Consider the following 16,037-nt stretch of genomic DNA (forward strand, 5'->3'; position numbering starts at 1 on the left):
TCAGAAATCAATACACTCAAAGGCAGCAGTGGCTGAATGTTCTTTTAAGTAGGAGAGAGAGACAAAAGAGAACGATAATGCAGAGCTTCCTCTGGAGACTTATATTACATTACACCACATGGCTGAAACAGAAAGAGTGGTGGCATCAGCATGATTAAACATATGGCTATTTACAATAAACATTCAGGCTATTTAGGGCATTTAAAACCAAAGTTGTGGATTTAGTATGGACTTTACCATTTTGAGTTAAGGAATTATAATAAATGCTCTGTGAGTCGCTTTGGACAATCAGCACAAATGACAGCTAAAGATTCTGCTCTAATAATAATGTCTAACACACTCCTGAATGCACTTACTGTACTCTAGATAAGATTTCTGCTGACAATTTATGAAAAATGTTATGTCGATTCAAAATGGAAACACTGTACTACGTAACAGTGCAGTTTTGCTCAGACACCATCTATCAATTTGCCTAAACCTAAATAAAGGCTGACAGCCTCACCATGTTCTGGGTTACACACATATTAAGCATTAAAGCTAACTCTTATTATCTCTGTCTCAAATAAACCATTATGAGCACTATCTCAAACAATTAAATTACAAAGTGGTTTTAACTTTTATATAAACTTTTATATACTGTAAATAAATAAATAAACATGACATTTTAAAAGACTTTCAAGGATTTTTTTTCTTGAAACACACACACACACACACACACATATAAATTTATATTTTAAAATGTCATGTTTCATTTAATGTTATCTGTCGTTTCTTTGCAATTATTTGTAAAACTTACAAGCACTTTCTCAGTAAAATTTATTTCAAAGTAAAACGACTAATAATTTATTTATGTTTGTACTTTTAACCTTATTTGTAAAGCAGTTTGTATGTATTGCCTGATACATATTATATTTTCCAGTAAACATAATTGAGGAAAATGTGTATAATTAGGCCTACAATTCGACCTATGAATAATAATGATGTATGTGCATATGCGGCGAGGCTATATCTCGGCATAGAGAGCAGAATCTGTTATATTTGTAGATCGGAATAACGCATCGCCCCCGCCCCGCTCCGCTCGGCGCGGATGGAAGGGGATGCTGGACGTGCTGCGTACTGATCATGATGGTGATGATGATGATGATGCTGATGTACTAATCGCACGCTCCGCTTATTCTAGTGCACTCTCACGCTCGTGACCCAGCCAGAGTGATGTCATCGTCAATACAGTGAACCGTGCTAAAGAATTTTCTCCCCGCTCCGTGCTTCTCAGCGAGGCCTCCATGAGAGCAAATCCCGGGACTGCGGCGCTGATGGCTGTTGCGATCGGGACTGCACCAAGCTCCCTTCAGCATCAAAGCTGCGACCCCTGCGCTCAGACAAGCGGCAAAACCCGCGCAACAGACACACGCGCAAGAGCGCGCTTCTTCACAGCAGCGTTCTATATGGAATATCCTTCATCTTAACGGGAATTCAAACTCCTGATTTGATTGACAGCCAGTCGTTGTGCATCGCCGATCATCAACGCCCTTTTAAGACTTTTTGGTTAGTGTCTACCCTTGAAAATCGGTGATATCCGTTTTACTCGGTGCCTGTGCTCCCTTCCCCTCGCGCTTACCGGAGACTGTCCGCGCGCTGCTCACCCGGAGGCCACAAGTGCCTGTTTTTTTCCCGCTAGATTCACCATTGATGGAAGCTGATGCCCTGTTGCCTTTCCTCGTCCGTGTCTACCTCTGCTGCCGTTCTTTCTCGTTTACTTACGCGACCAGGCCCGCGAGCCCCTCTAAACATCTCTCATAATGACATTGTGATGGATAAAATGAAAAGAGCGAATCATTTATATCGTGTTTTGGTATTTTGGGTGTTGGCGTAGCGACTTTGCTGTGTGTTTTAATCTTCTTTGTAGCCGACACTCGGGTGCACGAGGAGGGCAACTGTCTCGAGAGCAATAAACGACCGTTTTAAGGGATCGCGCGCGCTTCTCTCTCAGGATGGCAAATGAACCCGTTATTCTTAATGTGTATGATATGGTAAGCTCATTAACCCTTTCATTCTCTACACTATTTATCATCAACTTCGCTGCTTATGGCTCTAATTGTGTGTAATGTTGCATGTAATAAATGGAAGATGAAATAACAATGCGTTGATGAAGTCTTTAAGAAACAATATCTGGGTGGTCACAGTCTAGTGATAAAGAATCTGCGCCGCTGACACAGTGGTATCATTTTGAAAACACGATTACAAAACTACTTTGTCTAGGTTTAATACTAAAAGCATTGACAGCATTAGGCTATTGATGTGCGAGTCTATGGCCGAGATGAGAGCGCGTGTGTTTCTCCTCCTGCGCTGGAGGAGGCGCTGTCACCCCATCACTAAAAACACACTTTACTAGTACAGATCACATGTGATCACAGTACTATAATAATATACATAGACATATGCACATGGATAGCCTACAAGAGATCAGTGATTTTGGTAGACCTAATCCTACTTTTTAAAAGCTTTCTATTTATGAAGTAGCTCTGTACTTTTCACCATTGTACTAAAACCATGTCTGTATATGACTGTAAATGTTATGCAATATTATGTCATAAAAATCAAGAAAGTGACTTAGTGAGTACATACATGTGACACTGTATTTTTATCAATTTATTTTACATTTAATCAGAGGCATGGGGATATGCTAGTATTTTTTCTGTGTACATTAAATCATGTTCTGCATGTTATATTATTTATGAACGACAGCTGGTGCACCTTCTTGGCCTCACACAGAAACAGAATTTCTCTGAATATTCACCCCTCCTCCTTCACTTTAAAGCCTATATTGTATAGTGTATGTCAAGGTTGTGTAGCATTATCTGATTTTAATGCCTTATAGTTAACACACACACACACACACATATGTATATGTATATGGCTAGATAGATAAATAAATGCATATTTATAATAAACGTGTGACTCTCCAGACATAGACAAAAACATCTTTCTTAACTGTAATTAAAATATGTTATTATATGATCTATTTCTCCTTCTTGCTCTTTTAGTACTGGATAAATGAATACACCTCCACTCTGGGCATTGGAGTCTTCCACTCAGGAATACAGATTTATGGCAGAGGTACAGTGACCAATTCATATTTTGTTATTATTTTGTTATTATTTTATTTTTAATTTTTTCATCAAACTTTATACCTCTACTGGAACCTTGGAGATTTGTAAAGAACTTATGTGAAAAAGGCTGTTTTATCTACTAGGACTACAGTTAATTGACATGGTAGTTGGTAGAGATTTTGTCTATATATTTATAGTTATAAATAAAAATACAATGACAAAATGAAACTGGAAATAATTAAGAATTGAGCAACTGAATGTGATTCATCATTAGTCTTATTTATTTTTTTTAATAGTAGTTATTTATAGCCACATTGAAGTAAGGCTATATTTGATATGGCATCACTGTTCTTGTTGTTGCTGTACATGTTACTGTACATGTTCAACACTGCCACAGATGCAATCATTGTATCATCTTTCTGCAGTTTGAACCTTGTCACTAGCATTTAAATGCATTATGTACCATGTGTAAGCTTTGCAAATGGCTTGACTTCACCTGCAAGTTGCAGTAAAGTGTTATTTGTGTCTGTAGTGATGAACACAACAGAGGAACAAACATGCTGTAGCCAATTAGTGAGGCCTCTGATCTGAGTCATAAAGTGACAGAACATGCTGCCTTCTTTCACTATTTCTTTTTTTTTAACCCTTTTACACACACACACACATGCACACACACACTACTCAGCAGCATTGATATAGAGCAGACGTAGGCAGCTCTGAGGACTGAATCATTAATTTAATAGGACAGAGCTTTAGCTTTTTGCTAATAAAGTACTGCAGGGATGATATATTTTTGCAGGCCAAAGCCCGGAAACTAGTTATTATTTTAGTACTTCCAGTTCCTTCATCCTGAAGTCAATGTTTTTTAGTTTTTTTTAAATGAGTTTTTGGTTAAATGCCTGAAATAATTTCTATGGTTAACACACGCTCCAAATATTAGTGTTTTATTCTATGACATGAAATGCATCAGTAATACGGCTTTGTGATTTTTTTACTTGTCTTGACAAAGGTGGCTTAGTGGGACTACAGAAGCTGTCAAGGGACATCATCATATCGAAGAGGAAAACTCTTCTACTCTATAGTCCATTTTCAAATAATTGCTTGTGCAAACTACTATAACTCAAATTTTCAGGGAAAATATTTTTTAAATAAAGACTTAAAGAGTTGTTCAAACCAAAAAGTGGTCACGTGACCACTGCTGTTCATTTATAGCCTATGTTTAGCTTTTTACTTCAAGCAATAATATTTAGGTTTAATTATAAATTTTTTTTTTTGAAAATTATCATTATGAACTAAATGTATAAGAATCAAACTTTTGTTGTCAGTGGAATTTAATGGAAAAATCTTTTGGGATTTTTATTGAGTGAACTAGGGTAATGCTAACTTCCGTGTTGATCTGCAAAATTATGTCATCATTTCAGTGCTCTACACACATTTAAAACATTTGTAAAAAATTGTTATGAGGGCTTGTCTCAGTAAATCACTTTAGATTAATTATCTTTTCTTCACTGTTGTGATCTGAGTAAAAAAGCTTCACCATTTAGAACATTTAGGACAAGGTTTTATTTTGTCCATTGAGAATCAAATAGATCATTATTGTTGTCTTATTCCAGTGAGTGACTGGTTGCTGGAGAGGAGGGATTATTGTCCTTGTGAGGGGGGATTTTGATATTGATGTTTTTTTAATGATGTGTATTTAATGATTATAATAAAACAAGTTGTCATTTTATGATGACTTTAAGCACAATATATTTATGAAATTCCTACGAAAGATTTTCGAACCCTGTTTTAATGTTTTTGCATGTTTCCTGAAGAGTTTGCATATGGTGGCCATCCGTATCCCTTCAGTGGCATTTTTGAGATCAACCCTGGAAATGCCTCAGAACTGGGGGAGACTTTCAAATTCAAGTGAGTTTTACACATACACAATCACATATGTAAGCCACAAAAAACAACTCATGAATTCTGTTTGTTCTCCAGAGAGGCTATAGCTCTGGGTACGACAGACTTTGCAGAGGAGGACATTGATAAAATAATGGAGGAGCTTGGAAAGGAGTTCAAGGGGAACGCCTACCACCTGATGCACAAAAACTGTAACCATTTTTCCTCTTCACTGTCTGAGGTAAGTTTACTCCACAAACGCCTTGTTTTCTGCCTGTCTTCTTAGAAATGATAGGACTAGGCTGAATACAGCTTCACTGACTGATGACATTCTACATTCTCACATGATTTTATTCTCGCTTTCTCTTTCTCTAGTTGCTGTGTGGTAGAGAGATCCCACGCTGGGTCAATCGATTGGCATATTTCAGTTCCTGTATTCCATTTCTGCAGAGTTGTTTGCCTAGAGAGTGGCTCACACCCGCCGCGCTCCAGAGCCATATCAGCATGGGCCTTCGAAAGGAGAACACACACTCACACACACACGATTCCAGTGACGATGAGCCCTCGGCTGCCACGGAGGCGGCTGCTGGGACATCACACAGCTGCAGGCACACCCGAGTGTGATCTTAACATATGTATATATATATTTAGAAGCAGTATTATGCTACTTTGAACACACATACACTCCAACCTCTGATCCTGCTGCTACAGCGCCTCCTGCTGGACTGGATGAACGCCAGACCTCATGGCCGATCTGAATGAGGAAATCAAAGTCATGTTTTTCAGTAGAGCCTACAGGGATTTAAAAACCTTGCAGTGGTACTCTTGAAGTTTTAGAGTTGTTTGATTTTTACTAAGATTTTAGGGAAATGAAAACCATTTTAGTGTTTTCTCTCTTACAAGTGGGAATAGGAATGCTGGGCGATCGTGATGGACAGCACCACAGGCCCTTTCCTCATAAATCCTGAACTTTCATCTGGATCTGGATGTTCTCCAGATTTAGCCAATTTTGTTATAAATTGTTGTGTTACAAATTCTTTTCTAGTTTGTGATGGAAGGCGTGTGTCATCTGAAGAGGAACCTACATTCCTTTAACCATATTTCTTTCCTCAGTGACTTTTCTTGATATTAATCTTCTTTAATCATATGATGTCAAATTAATGTAATCTTTGGTTTACATTCATTTTATTTCTAGTTCTGTTTTTTTCAATATCTTTTAGTGCAAGGTTTTCAACGAATTTACACTAAAAAGAGTCGATGGCACCATGTCTCTCAGTTGGTAATTGCAGCCTTATAACTGTAAGCCATTTATATGCTGGACTCAACTGAAAGAAAAGACCCCTGTTCAGTGGTTGAGGACACAAAGGGAGCATTTATGAGAATGATTATGAGGGGATGGGTGGGATCGTGTGGGTGGGGTCTGCACATCAGGTCTGGTATCAGTAGAACTGTATAGCCCTTTTCACACGGCACGCTGATCCCGGAAAATTGCTGGGTCGCCTTCTGTGTGAATGCAAACACGTCCCGGAATTGCTTATTTATGACAGTGTTGTGATTGAATGCAATGTCTGGGTGATTAAGAGAAAGGGAGTGTTGCAAAGGTGGTAATGGTCATTTCTCTTGACTTTAGACAATTTGGTGTCTGGCTTGTAAAAATGCAGACTGAAATAAGTAATGTTGTTAAAATGAGTCATTCACACCTCACTACATTACCTTTGCACAAATTTTTGGCCTGTTTTTTCAGTCTGGAGTAGTTGACTGTAGTTGCTAAAAGTCAGAGACATATTTCACAAAAAATTGATTAGTGTATGATGGTCACAAACTTGAGTTTTTTTTTTTTTTTTTTGCTTCAGACTATGATTCCATCCATTCGGAGGATCAAACATCTTTGAGTTGCATTCAGCATGACTTGTAATTGTATCATACTTAACTGTTTGGTAAACGATGCCCAGCTTTTCTCTGTAAGCATTTACAAAGTCAGCAAGCATATAATGCCTAGTGTTTTAAAAATCTGTTCAGATTTTAAAAGTTGTGAAATGTATTCCAGCCTTAACAGTAACTTGGCCACAACTAAAGGTTGTAAGGTCTTTCCAGTCTTCAGGCAATACACCTAAGTAAAGGCAGACACAAGATATAGTTTTTCACAAATGAAAATAAAACTGGGAGCGATGTACAGATTATTCAATAGGTTGAATGTCTTATGGTCCTATGGCAGTTTTCTATTGTTTTACACACAAATGTCATACTACAAAGATTATTTTCCATATTTTGTCAGTTGACGGATCAACAGCAAAGTTAAAAACATTTCAATATCTGTTCATTTGTAATATATAAAATATGGTGTATACCCTGACTATGCTCCATATCAGAGTAAATGATACAGCTATCAGTATTATTTTGACCTTCTGTACCATTTTGCCTGTCAGAATCATGTCTAGAAGCTCATCCTCTCTGTCCGTCTGTCTTTTATGGCATGTTATTGTAGATGGGAACACGGGTGTTTCATGAGTCAAATCTATAAGAAATATGCTTTTGGTGACATATTTATAAAACTGAAATTTATATTTGGAATATGTTTTTTTTTGTGTTATTTTGTCAAAGATACTATCCACCTGTAGAGCCCAATTCTTATAATGCTGTTTTTGTTTTATTTAGTCCACAACTGAGATCTTTTAATAGTTAAGCAAAGACCTGTTTTGTAGGCATGACCCACTGATGCCATTTCTAACCTTGATTAGTACTTCTTGTTTTGATGTGATTGATAATTTCAGATATTTACAGATTAATAGAGAATAAAGAAATTAAAAGTCCCCCATAATTTCATTGCTGTCACGGGGTGGAGATGGACACGGTCATTTCTTTTAAACATTGATCAAATTAACTCTCACCAAGAGTCATTGTTCTCATGTGGCTCCTAATGTTCAGCAGTAGATCATGTGATGTATTCGGTTTCAAAACTGGATCAATGCAGTTCCAACTGTGTAAACCGACCTCAAACGATAAAAAGAAAAAAGAGAAAAAAAGAATATATATGTATATTAAATGCATTCCAGTACTTTATTTTAATACATTCTGTAGCTCTATAAGTACATCAGAAATCGTGAATATCAATTTCCAACATGTTTACGTACACATGCACGAGCCTCGCCTACCATTACCCTCCCCCATGCGCGTGAACACGCATATAAATACTTCTGCGCGCGGCCGCGTTCCTCATTCTCGAAGACAGCGCCATTTTGTTCTGTCAGCAGAGGTGAGAGGATGAAGACGAATTCTTGAAATTACTTTTATGTCATAAATCTATTCATTGTTTAGTGTTTTGATGGGTCTTTGTTATTGCAGAACTAATTCATTTTTACGGTATTTTTTCCGTTTTTACGGTTTAACATCGAGTAAAGCTATCTGCGTGTGCGGACTGGGCCTCGACCGCCGATCCTTGTTCATTAGTCCTGGTATAAATTCTCAAAACGGACTTGATTTTTTTCTGATTTATAGATATTTGTGATTTATAGCAGCGCTGTGGTTTTTGACACCGTATGAGCGTATGTAACGTTAGTAATTTTTTATCAGCATCAATTCAATGGTTCTGCCGAGTTAACAGGCAGTGTTTTTTGTGTAACGCTAACGCCTATTTATAAATGAGGTTTTGTTTTAGGTTAGTTGAAGTCCCTGTGTTGCAGAAAACATTTTTATTTTAGTTTTACGAATCGGTTATCATGTTGTTGGATGTTTATTTGTGTACGTGGACTGGCTGGACTAGATGATTATCCTGTGTCATACCGTGTGTGACCAGCAGGCGCACAGATGCGGTTCAAGGTATGTGTTTTTTTTAATAGGATTTCACGCTCTTTGCCCAGATTTCCCTGATTAATTCATCGCCATGAGTGGATGTCGTGTGTTCATCGGCCGTCTAAGCCCTCATGCTCGTGAAAGAGACGTGGAGAAGTTTTTTAAAGGCTACGGACGTATTCGGGAGATTAACCTAAAAAACGGGTTTGGCTTTGTGGTGAGTGTTTACTTTCTTATGGTCTCATGTGTGAGGTCATGGGGAAATCGTTGTCTTACTGCCCCCTGCTGTCTGTTTTTCGCAGGAGTTTGACGACCACAGGGACGCAGACGACGCAGTGTATGAGCTGAATGGAAAAGAGCTGTGCAGTGAGAGGTAAGGCTGAATCCAGAGCTGCTTACATCTAGAGATGTTCCGATACCCTTTTTCTCTTCCCGATACCGATTCCGATACCTGGGCTCAGGGTATCGGCCGATACCGAGTACTGATCCGATACCTGGGTGTGTATCTGTATATACAGCTGTATATACTACTAGCCCTGTGTAAATTGCTAGAATTCTTTTTATGGTGTGCTTCAGACAGATCCCTCAATAAAACATGAACAAATACATGGTGAACTACTGTATTTATTACAGTATTTTTATTATCTAACATGAATTTGACAGTATTATTTATTTTCATATGCAAAAAAGAACTTGCATATGCATATGCAGCCAAAAATCTAACACCGCAAACTAAAAAAGGTATTTAAGTTTTACAATATAACTGTATAAAAAAACTGCAACAAATAAGTCTAGGAATATAAAAAAAAGATCTATTAATCAGATAATCTCTTTACAACAAAACAAGTAAAAAACAAGCAACCATCTAGGCATAATTATTATTATTATAGAGACGTATTATTATTACTGTAGGCTACAACAGTAGCTTTATATATTGTCAATTTACTCATGTAAACCAAACATTTATTTTAATGGGCTGCCATGAAGATCTTTGAGTGTCTGTGTTTATGATATGACAGTATTCTCAAATGAAACGGTAAATTCTCATGAAGTGACGGTTTATGCGTTCGTGTCCTCATGACACACAGCAGAGACTACAAAACAGCGAGCTCTCGCGCATCTGTGCCAGTCACCCACAGAGATGTAGATTTTGCGGGAGTAATATTTAAATAGTATTTTGCAGTTTAATATTCACAGACACTAGTATATATTCGGCTACTGTCTGGAGCCCTGCGCTTTGACTTATACGGAAGCGACTGAACGCAGCTGCCGGTACTGAATATACTCGAGAGTCTGTAACTACCGGTACTACAGAGACATACTGCTAACCACTGATCTATAATATAGTAGCGGCTTCACTGTCTTTTGGCAGTTTAGAATGTGATGAGTGATCCAGTCATATATAGATAAGGGCTGCTAACGCGTTTTCATTTCTTCTTCGCTGCTCTAAACAGGGGTTGCTTGTGGCAACACAGCACAACTTCCTGTGTTTTCAATGCATTTTGAGCAGCGAAGAAGAACCGTGCAGCGGTTAGGCAAAGCTTGCGGTCATAACTAGGTCTTTTTTAAGAAAATGGTATCGGATCGGTATATGGGTTCATGTACTCGCCGATGCCGATGCCAGAATTTGTTGTGGTATCGGAGATATTTCCGATACTAGTATCGGAATCGGAACAACTCTACTTACATCATCTGTCTTGTTTCATGTGGTTGAAGTCCGCATTAAATTAAAATTCACTCTATTTTCGTAATGCATGTTAGAGATCTTTAAGTTCCTGTGACTGCTTTTCTTTTTTTTTCTTTTTTATACATATGTCTGTGGTAAATATAACTAGAAAATACTTAGACATGTTGCCAATACGAAAACTGTGAAGTTATATGAAGCATTTTTATTTTTAAATTATGCATTTTAAGTTATTTACCATTATTTAAAACGCACAATTTATAAACCCTGTAGGAAATTCTCAAAGGATCTCATGGTGGATCTAAGTATAGATATCTTGCTTCTGCATTCCATTGTGAACAATTTGCTTGTGCAATTAAGACAACGACTCTTAATCCCTGCCCCCACAATTTCTTGTTCATTTGCTTCTGCTTTTGAATACAAAACCCACATCTCAAAGTCCAATCAGTTAACAGTGTGTAGAAAGGCTCTGGTATATATTTACTTTCAAAGTTTTATACTCTGATGTTCCTCACAATATAGAAAAAAAGATCCGTTTAGTAATTTATCATTAGCTAAATTTTCTTTTAACACCAGGGTGACCATTGAACATGCCCGTTCTCGCCGAGGAAGAGGTGGAGGTCCAGGAATGGGTGGCCGTTTCTCTCCACGCTTTGGAGGGTATCGTAAATCCCGCAGTGTGGGTTCCAGGTATGCAAACATTGAGACAGTCATATGCTGTTTGTTGCATTATGGTTCAAATGAGCTAACTTCTCCCCTTCTTTCCAGGTATGGACCACCCGTGCGCACGGAGCACAGAATCATTGTGGAGAATCTCTCCTCTCGCATCAGCTGGCAGGTGAGCATCCCGAGCAGCAGCAGCAGAGCAGTGTAGCAGCCTTCTGTTTTAGCGATTCATCCCTGCACTACAAACATTCTTGCACACAATTTATTTCTTTTGTTACTGTTAATCTGGAAGTAATTTTTTTTTTTCTTCACTTCAGCCAAACCTCACATAAGTAAAAATGATTATTTTAATGCTGAAAGGTTCTCTAACCCAGACCCATGTTTTTCAAACCTTTTCTTTAACAGTTGTGCTCTGGTATTCTTTAATTGGAGTTGCATGCACAGCCTCCGAGGTGCATAACGCCCTCCCCTGGTTGTGTTCTGAATAGTGTCCCTGTGGTGGCTCACCCGGCACGCTGTGTCTGCTGGTCTAAGTCTTGGCTGGGTCCGTAGCACCAGACAGAGCCGTAGCACAGGATAGCCTTAGAGGAGCTGGGTAGCCACTCTCTGGAGGGTCTGATGTCAGATCTGCTCCATCCCCACGATCTGCTGTTTGGGTCTTATTCTGTTGGTGCTGAAGCGGGGAGGGGGACAGGGTTTTGGCCCCTCCCCATCCTCTCTCTCTCTCTCTGGTGGGGTCCGTTCTTACAGAGGCCGGATGGGTCAAGTCCGAGGTCGTTTTAACGCTTCATTGCTTCCGTTTGCTATTTGGACAAGTGGCTCTTTGCTAATGCCTTCTGTGGTTTGGAACGGTAAGTAGCTCATTACACTGGATAGTTACATGGTAAAGAGGGTTCTGTCACTTTAAATCTGGAGTTAGTTATAAATGGAGAAAGATTGCCGGTAGGAAGTTTTATCTATTTAACAAAATGAGACCTGTTCTCAGGAACTAGCTGTAGTCAGGCGTGTCTCCATCTGAGGGCCTTGCTTCCTGCTGTTTTACACAGTCTAAATGAGATTTGCGTTGCCAAACACGCTCCGGTAGTTTTATAACCGGGACAAACATTCGGTAAGATGACATCTGTTGAGGGAATCTTTCTACAGGTGCATCAGCGCACACTTTAGAGCAGATGCTGCAGAATGTGTGTGTATTAAATGTGGGTGGTAAACTCCAGTGTGTGACTCAGTGCTTTTGGGTTTCTCTGAAAATGTGTCATTAAATGGTTTCTGTGCTTTCTGCAGGATCTGAAGGACTTGATGAGGAAGGTGGGTGAAGTGACCTTTGTGGATGCACACAGGACCAAGAAGAATGAGGGGTAAGATCTTGTGCGTGTGACTGTATTAAATACTGTATTCTGACACTCATGATTGTAATGAGTTTGTCCTGATTTGTTTTACAGTGTGGTGGAGTTTGCCTCACACAGTGATATGAAGAATGCCATAGAGAAGCTGGATGGAACAGATCTGAATGGACGCAAACTCAAGCTTTTCGAGGATCGCAAGAGGGAGTATGTACCAGACAATCTCACATGAATTCAAATTCAAAAGTTCTCGCACTGGCTTTCTGTAGGTCTTATGACTTTCATTCTTCCTACCACAATTGAAAGCTGAAAGTCTTATTCATGAAGTCATGGCATTAAATGTTTGTGCATTGGAAAAGGAAAAACAATTTTTTTTCAAATGTAAATATCAAAATGTCATTAAATCAGGATACATTTGAGATGTGGATGTAAAATTAAGCCTTGAGAAAAGTTAATCAAGTGATGTGAAAACAAGGTACAAAATCCATATTTCCAATTTTTTTATCTTTTTGTATACAAGTTGTGCTTCCTCAGCAGTTACATTTTAAATAACAGATTGACAAATTGCTCAGTCCCTTTTAATTTCTTTTCTCTACTTAGGCTTGAAAAGTTTGAAACGGTTAAACCCTGACATGGTCTTGACCTGTTTTTCTTCTCTCTGCAGTCGTAGTAGGAGTCGTTCCCGCAGCAGGAGCAGCTCTCGTTCCCGCTCGCCCAGTCGGAGTCGAAGCCCTGAGCGTGGAAGCAAACGCTCCCGCAGTCGCTCACCCAGTCGCACCCCAGAGAAGAAGACTACAAGTAACCGCTCTCCCTCCCGCTCTCCATCTCCTCTGAGGAAACAGAGCCGCTCTCGATCTGCCTCTGCAGAGAGTCAGCACTGAAACAAATTTTGTGTGTGAGACTGAGTTTTTTGTTTTCCACTTATTAATGTGGCATATGTCATTGTGCTACTTTAGTGTAAATTACTTACTGTGAGTTGAATGGGGTGTGTGTGTGTGTGAAGATATTTTGATTTATTTCTTATCCTGAGGAACTGGGTAGGTTTTAGAGATAATGGAGTGGGTTAAGGCTAGATATTTTTAACAATGTCTTGGATTGATTTCTATTTTTATTTGATCAATCTTAATCCTGGAATACTTCTGTAGAGAACATAAACGTATGTGGGTTTTGTTTTTTAAACTCACCTATTCATTTTAGTTTCAGTCGTTCAGCAGAAGGTTATGTCTGTATATACATTCTGGAATAAAATCTATTGGTATTTGCCAGAGAAAGTGTTTCTTCTAGTGGTACAAAATGTGTGCTTTATTTGATTAGTGTGCCTCTGCTTTGCAGTTAAATAAACTCGCTGTGCATTAGTTTGAATTTTTTTTTTCATATATATATAGAAATTTATAGATCAAACTTTTCAGAGTATCCATTTCATACAACTGTTTTTGAGTTTTTTTTTTTTTTTTATGCGTCTTTGCATCAGACAGGCTGCATGTCTGTGAGAATCAATAGTTTCCATCTAGGGCCTTATAACATACACGGCACAGAAACCAGGAGTTATTGATTCAGTTAATGTATGAGGAAACACTTGAAACCTGAATTTTATTTATTGATTTCTATTGCAATGAGGATCCTGGCAACAGCATATTGAAAAGCATGAATGGGAGTTGATATTGTAACATGCATCAAAGAAGAAAAAGGCCTCCCTCCATGCTTCTACCAACCCTTTAGTCATTTCACTCCTAGAACTAGTGTCCTGTACACTGCGACGCTGTCCTGCTCAAGGGCAAACAGAAAACATTACTGCAAATAAACAACTGAAGTGCTTTGAATTCATTTGTTGGGAGAAATACTAACAAATAGCGTAGACAGTTGGAGAACAGTTAATTACTACACACGACTGGAAAAGTGTGTTCTTTTGCTGTATCAATAGCACGTTGTCTTTGATAATAGCTGCAGCGTGTTCTAGACCGCACAATATGAGTGATACATTTAGGTTCGCTTAGAATTTGAAAAGTTTACACATTTTTAAATAAATCCAAAAGAATGACGCTTCACATCTTTACACATTTCTTTCTCAAAATTTAAGATAAATTTGTACTTCAACACGAGATGAAATTTGGGGGACCAAAACTGAGTGTTAATAGTCCGTGTTAGTAGCATTTTAATATGCAATGGGTTATTAAAATGAAAACAACTCAAAGAACAACCTTTTTAGTAAATTGTAATTATTGGCATCATTTAAGGAAAAAAGTTATTGTTTTAATTGTTTTTGACTCACGTAACATTCCAGTTTAAATGACAAGGCACAAAGACTGCGACTACATTTTGTGAGCGGTCTCACTGCTGACTGCAACCACCGCTTTGTTTAGTAGCCCCCATTTCTGTTGCAACGGCCAACGAAACAGAAGCATAACGAAACCGCGCTACTCGTTTGAGCTGTGTAGTTTATCAGCTCGCACCTTTTAAGCACAAAGCGCAATCAAACTGGTCCGAGCTCAGAATAGGTTTACTGGGGAACCAGTTGCTGCACAGCGACACCCAGAGAGAAGCGTCTGCGCTGATGCACGGCAGAGAACCAGAAGTCTCAACGCTATCTATAACCATTGTGTTGTGTGCAGTTGCATTACATTATTAATTTCAGGATTTGTACAAACATTTGAGAGAGAAATTCAAGCACTTTCAATGGCCTTCAAAAATGTCCTCCAGCTTTTTCCACCACTTTAAAGTTCTAAAAGTGATTCAGTTTATTTTAATGACCAAAATATATTTTTGGTAAACAAACACTGTAAATAATAATAAAAAATTCAAGTTACCACTATAGCCAGTAGATGACAGCAGAGGAGCATTTATTTCTTATTAGTCATTCATCTCTGCTTTTTGCTTTATATTCTGAAATTATAAAAATCAATTTTATAAAATTATCAAGAATAAAAAAAGCTATGGGGTGTTGCGGAGTGACTAAAACCCTGTTAGCTGTTATAAATTCATGGTAAACCATGGCTTTGCAGGGATTATTGCTTTTATACAATGGTTATTCCATATACTTAGTAAGGTTTCACAGAACAAAACAGCAAATTAATTGTAATGATATAAACAAAAACAATGTAGTTCCTCAGAAACAGTTGTGGTTCCAACAAAGGGGTTGCCGAGCAGCACACAGAAGTAAAAAAAGATGTATGTTTGTAGAGTAATTAACAACAGCTTCAAACGCGGCTCAATCAATCAGAATCAAGGAACGGAACTATCCGTTTTATAAATCAAATTTTGTCACAAAGTGTATGGAATGGAAGTGCATTTGCAATGGAATCACACAGTAAACAAATTACCATGATCATAGTTATCTATATTATCATGGTATTGTTAAAATGTGTTGGACATTTTCTAAAAGTACTCAAACACACAGTGAAATCATGAGTTTTATCACTGATCTATATATTCTATATTATAGATCAGTGGTTTTATCTCAAAAACCAACAAATAAAATTAACAGCACTATGAACTTTTTTTTATAAATATAAAAAATTATGGCTGGATTTGGGTGACTAAGGGGCCTACAACATAACATCATATCTACTA

At 38.1% G+C, this 16,037-nt stretch overlaps 2 protein-coding genes across 5 annotated transcripts; both read left to right on the forward strand.

Moving 5' to 3' along the window:
* The first annotated feature begins 1,072 nt into the window (after positions 1-1,072).
* Positions 1,073-7,801, forward strand: LOC128026026 (deubiquitinase DESI2-like). Its single transcript, XM_052612730.1, has 5 exons — positions 1,073-2,030; positions 3,045-3,117; positions 4,925-5,018; positions 5,091-5,232; positions 5,367-7,801. The coding sequence occupies exons 1-5, from the start codon at positions 1,992-1,994 to the stop codon at positions 5,613-5,615; spliced, it is 597 nt and encodes a 198-aa protein (XP_052468690.1). The 5' UTR covers positions 1,073-1,991; the 3' UTR covers positions 5,616-7,801.
* Positions 7,802-8,154: 353 nt separating this feature from the next.
* Positions 8,155-13,744, forward strand: LOC128026024 (serine/arginine-rich splicing factor 5). 4 transcript variants are annotated; one of them, XM_052612728.1, is made up of 8 exons: positions 8,156-8,244; positions 8,849-8,997; positions 9,083-9,153; positions 11,041-11,154; positions 11,233-11,302; positions 12,412-12,485; positions 12,570-12,677; positions 13,135-13,744. In XM_052612728.1, exons 2-8 carry the CDS (start codon positions 8,872-8,874, stop codon positions 13,349-13,351), a joined length of 780 nt encoding a protein of 259 aa, XP_052468688.1. In that variant the 5' UTR covers positions 8,156-8,244; positions 8,849-8,871; the 3' UTR covers positions 13,352-13,744. The 4 variants fall into 4 exon arrangements, with proteins under 4 accessions (XP_052468686.1, XP_052468689.1, XP_052468688.1 ...); XM_052612726.1 differs by having other exon boundaries at positions 8,155-8,244; positions 11,041-11,302; XM_052612727.1 differs by having other exon boundaries at positions 8,225-8,244; positions 8,828-8,997; positions 11,041-11,302.
* The last annotated feature ends 2,293 nt before the right edge of the window (positions 13,745-16,037 follow it).

This window comes from Carassius gibelio, chromosome A13 (genome assembly GCF_023724105.1).
Source record: "Carassius gibelio isolate Cgi1373 ecotype wild population from Czech Republic chromosome A13, carGib1.2-hapl.c, whole genome shotgun sequence".
Lineage (NCBI taxonomy): Eukaryota > Metazoa > Chordata > Actinopteri > Cypriniformes > Cyprinidae > Carassius > Carassius gibelio.

Excerpts from the sequence above, each read along its gene's own strand:
- LOC128026026 (XM_052612730.1), top strand. The coding sequence starts at position 1,992 with ATGGCAAATGAACCCGTTATTCTTAATGTGTATGATATG. Across the intron at positions 3,118-4,924 it reads AATACAGATTTATGGCAGAG|AGTTTGCATATGGTGGCCAT; the intron begins GTACAGTGACCA and ends TGTTTCCTGAAG. Across the intron at positions 5,019-5,090 it reads GGGGAGACTTTCAAATTCAA|AGAGGCTATAGCTCTGGGTA; the intron begins GTGAGTTTTACA and ends TTTGTTCTCCAG.
- LOC128026024 (XM_052612726.1), top strand. The coding sequence starts at position 8,872 with ATGAGTGGATGTCGTGTGTTCATCGGCCGTCTAAGCCCTCATGCTCGT. Across the intron at positions 8,998-9,082 it reads AAAACGGGTTTGGCTTTGTG|GAGTTTGACGACCACAGGGA; the intron begins GTGAGTGTTTAC and ends TGTTTTTCGCAG. Across the intron at positions 12,678-13,134 it reads TTCGAGGATCGCAAGAGGGA|TCGTAGTAGGAGTCGTTCCC; the intron begins GTATGTACCAGA and ends TTCTCTCTGCAG.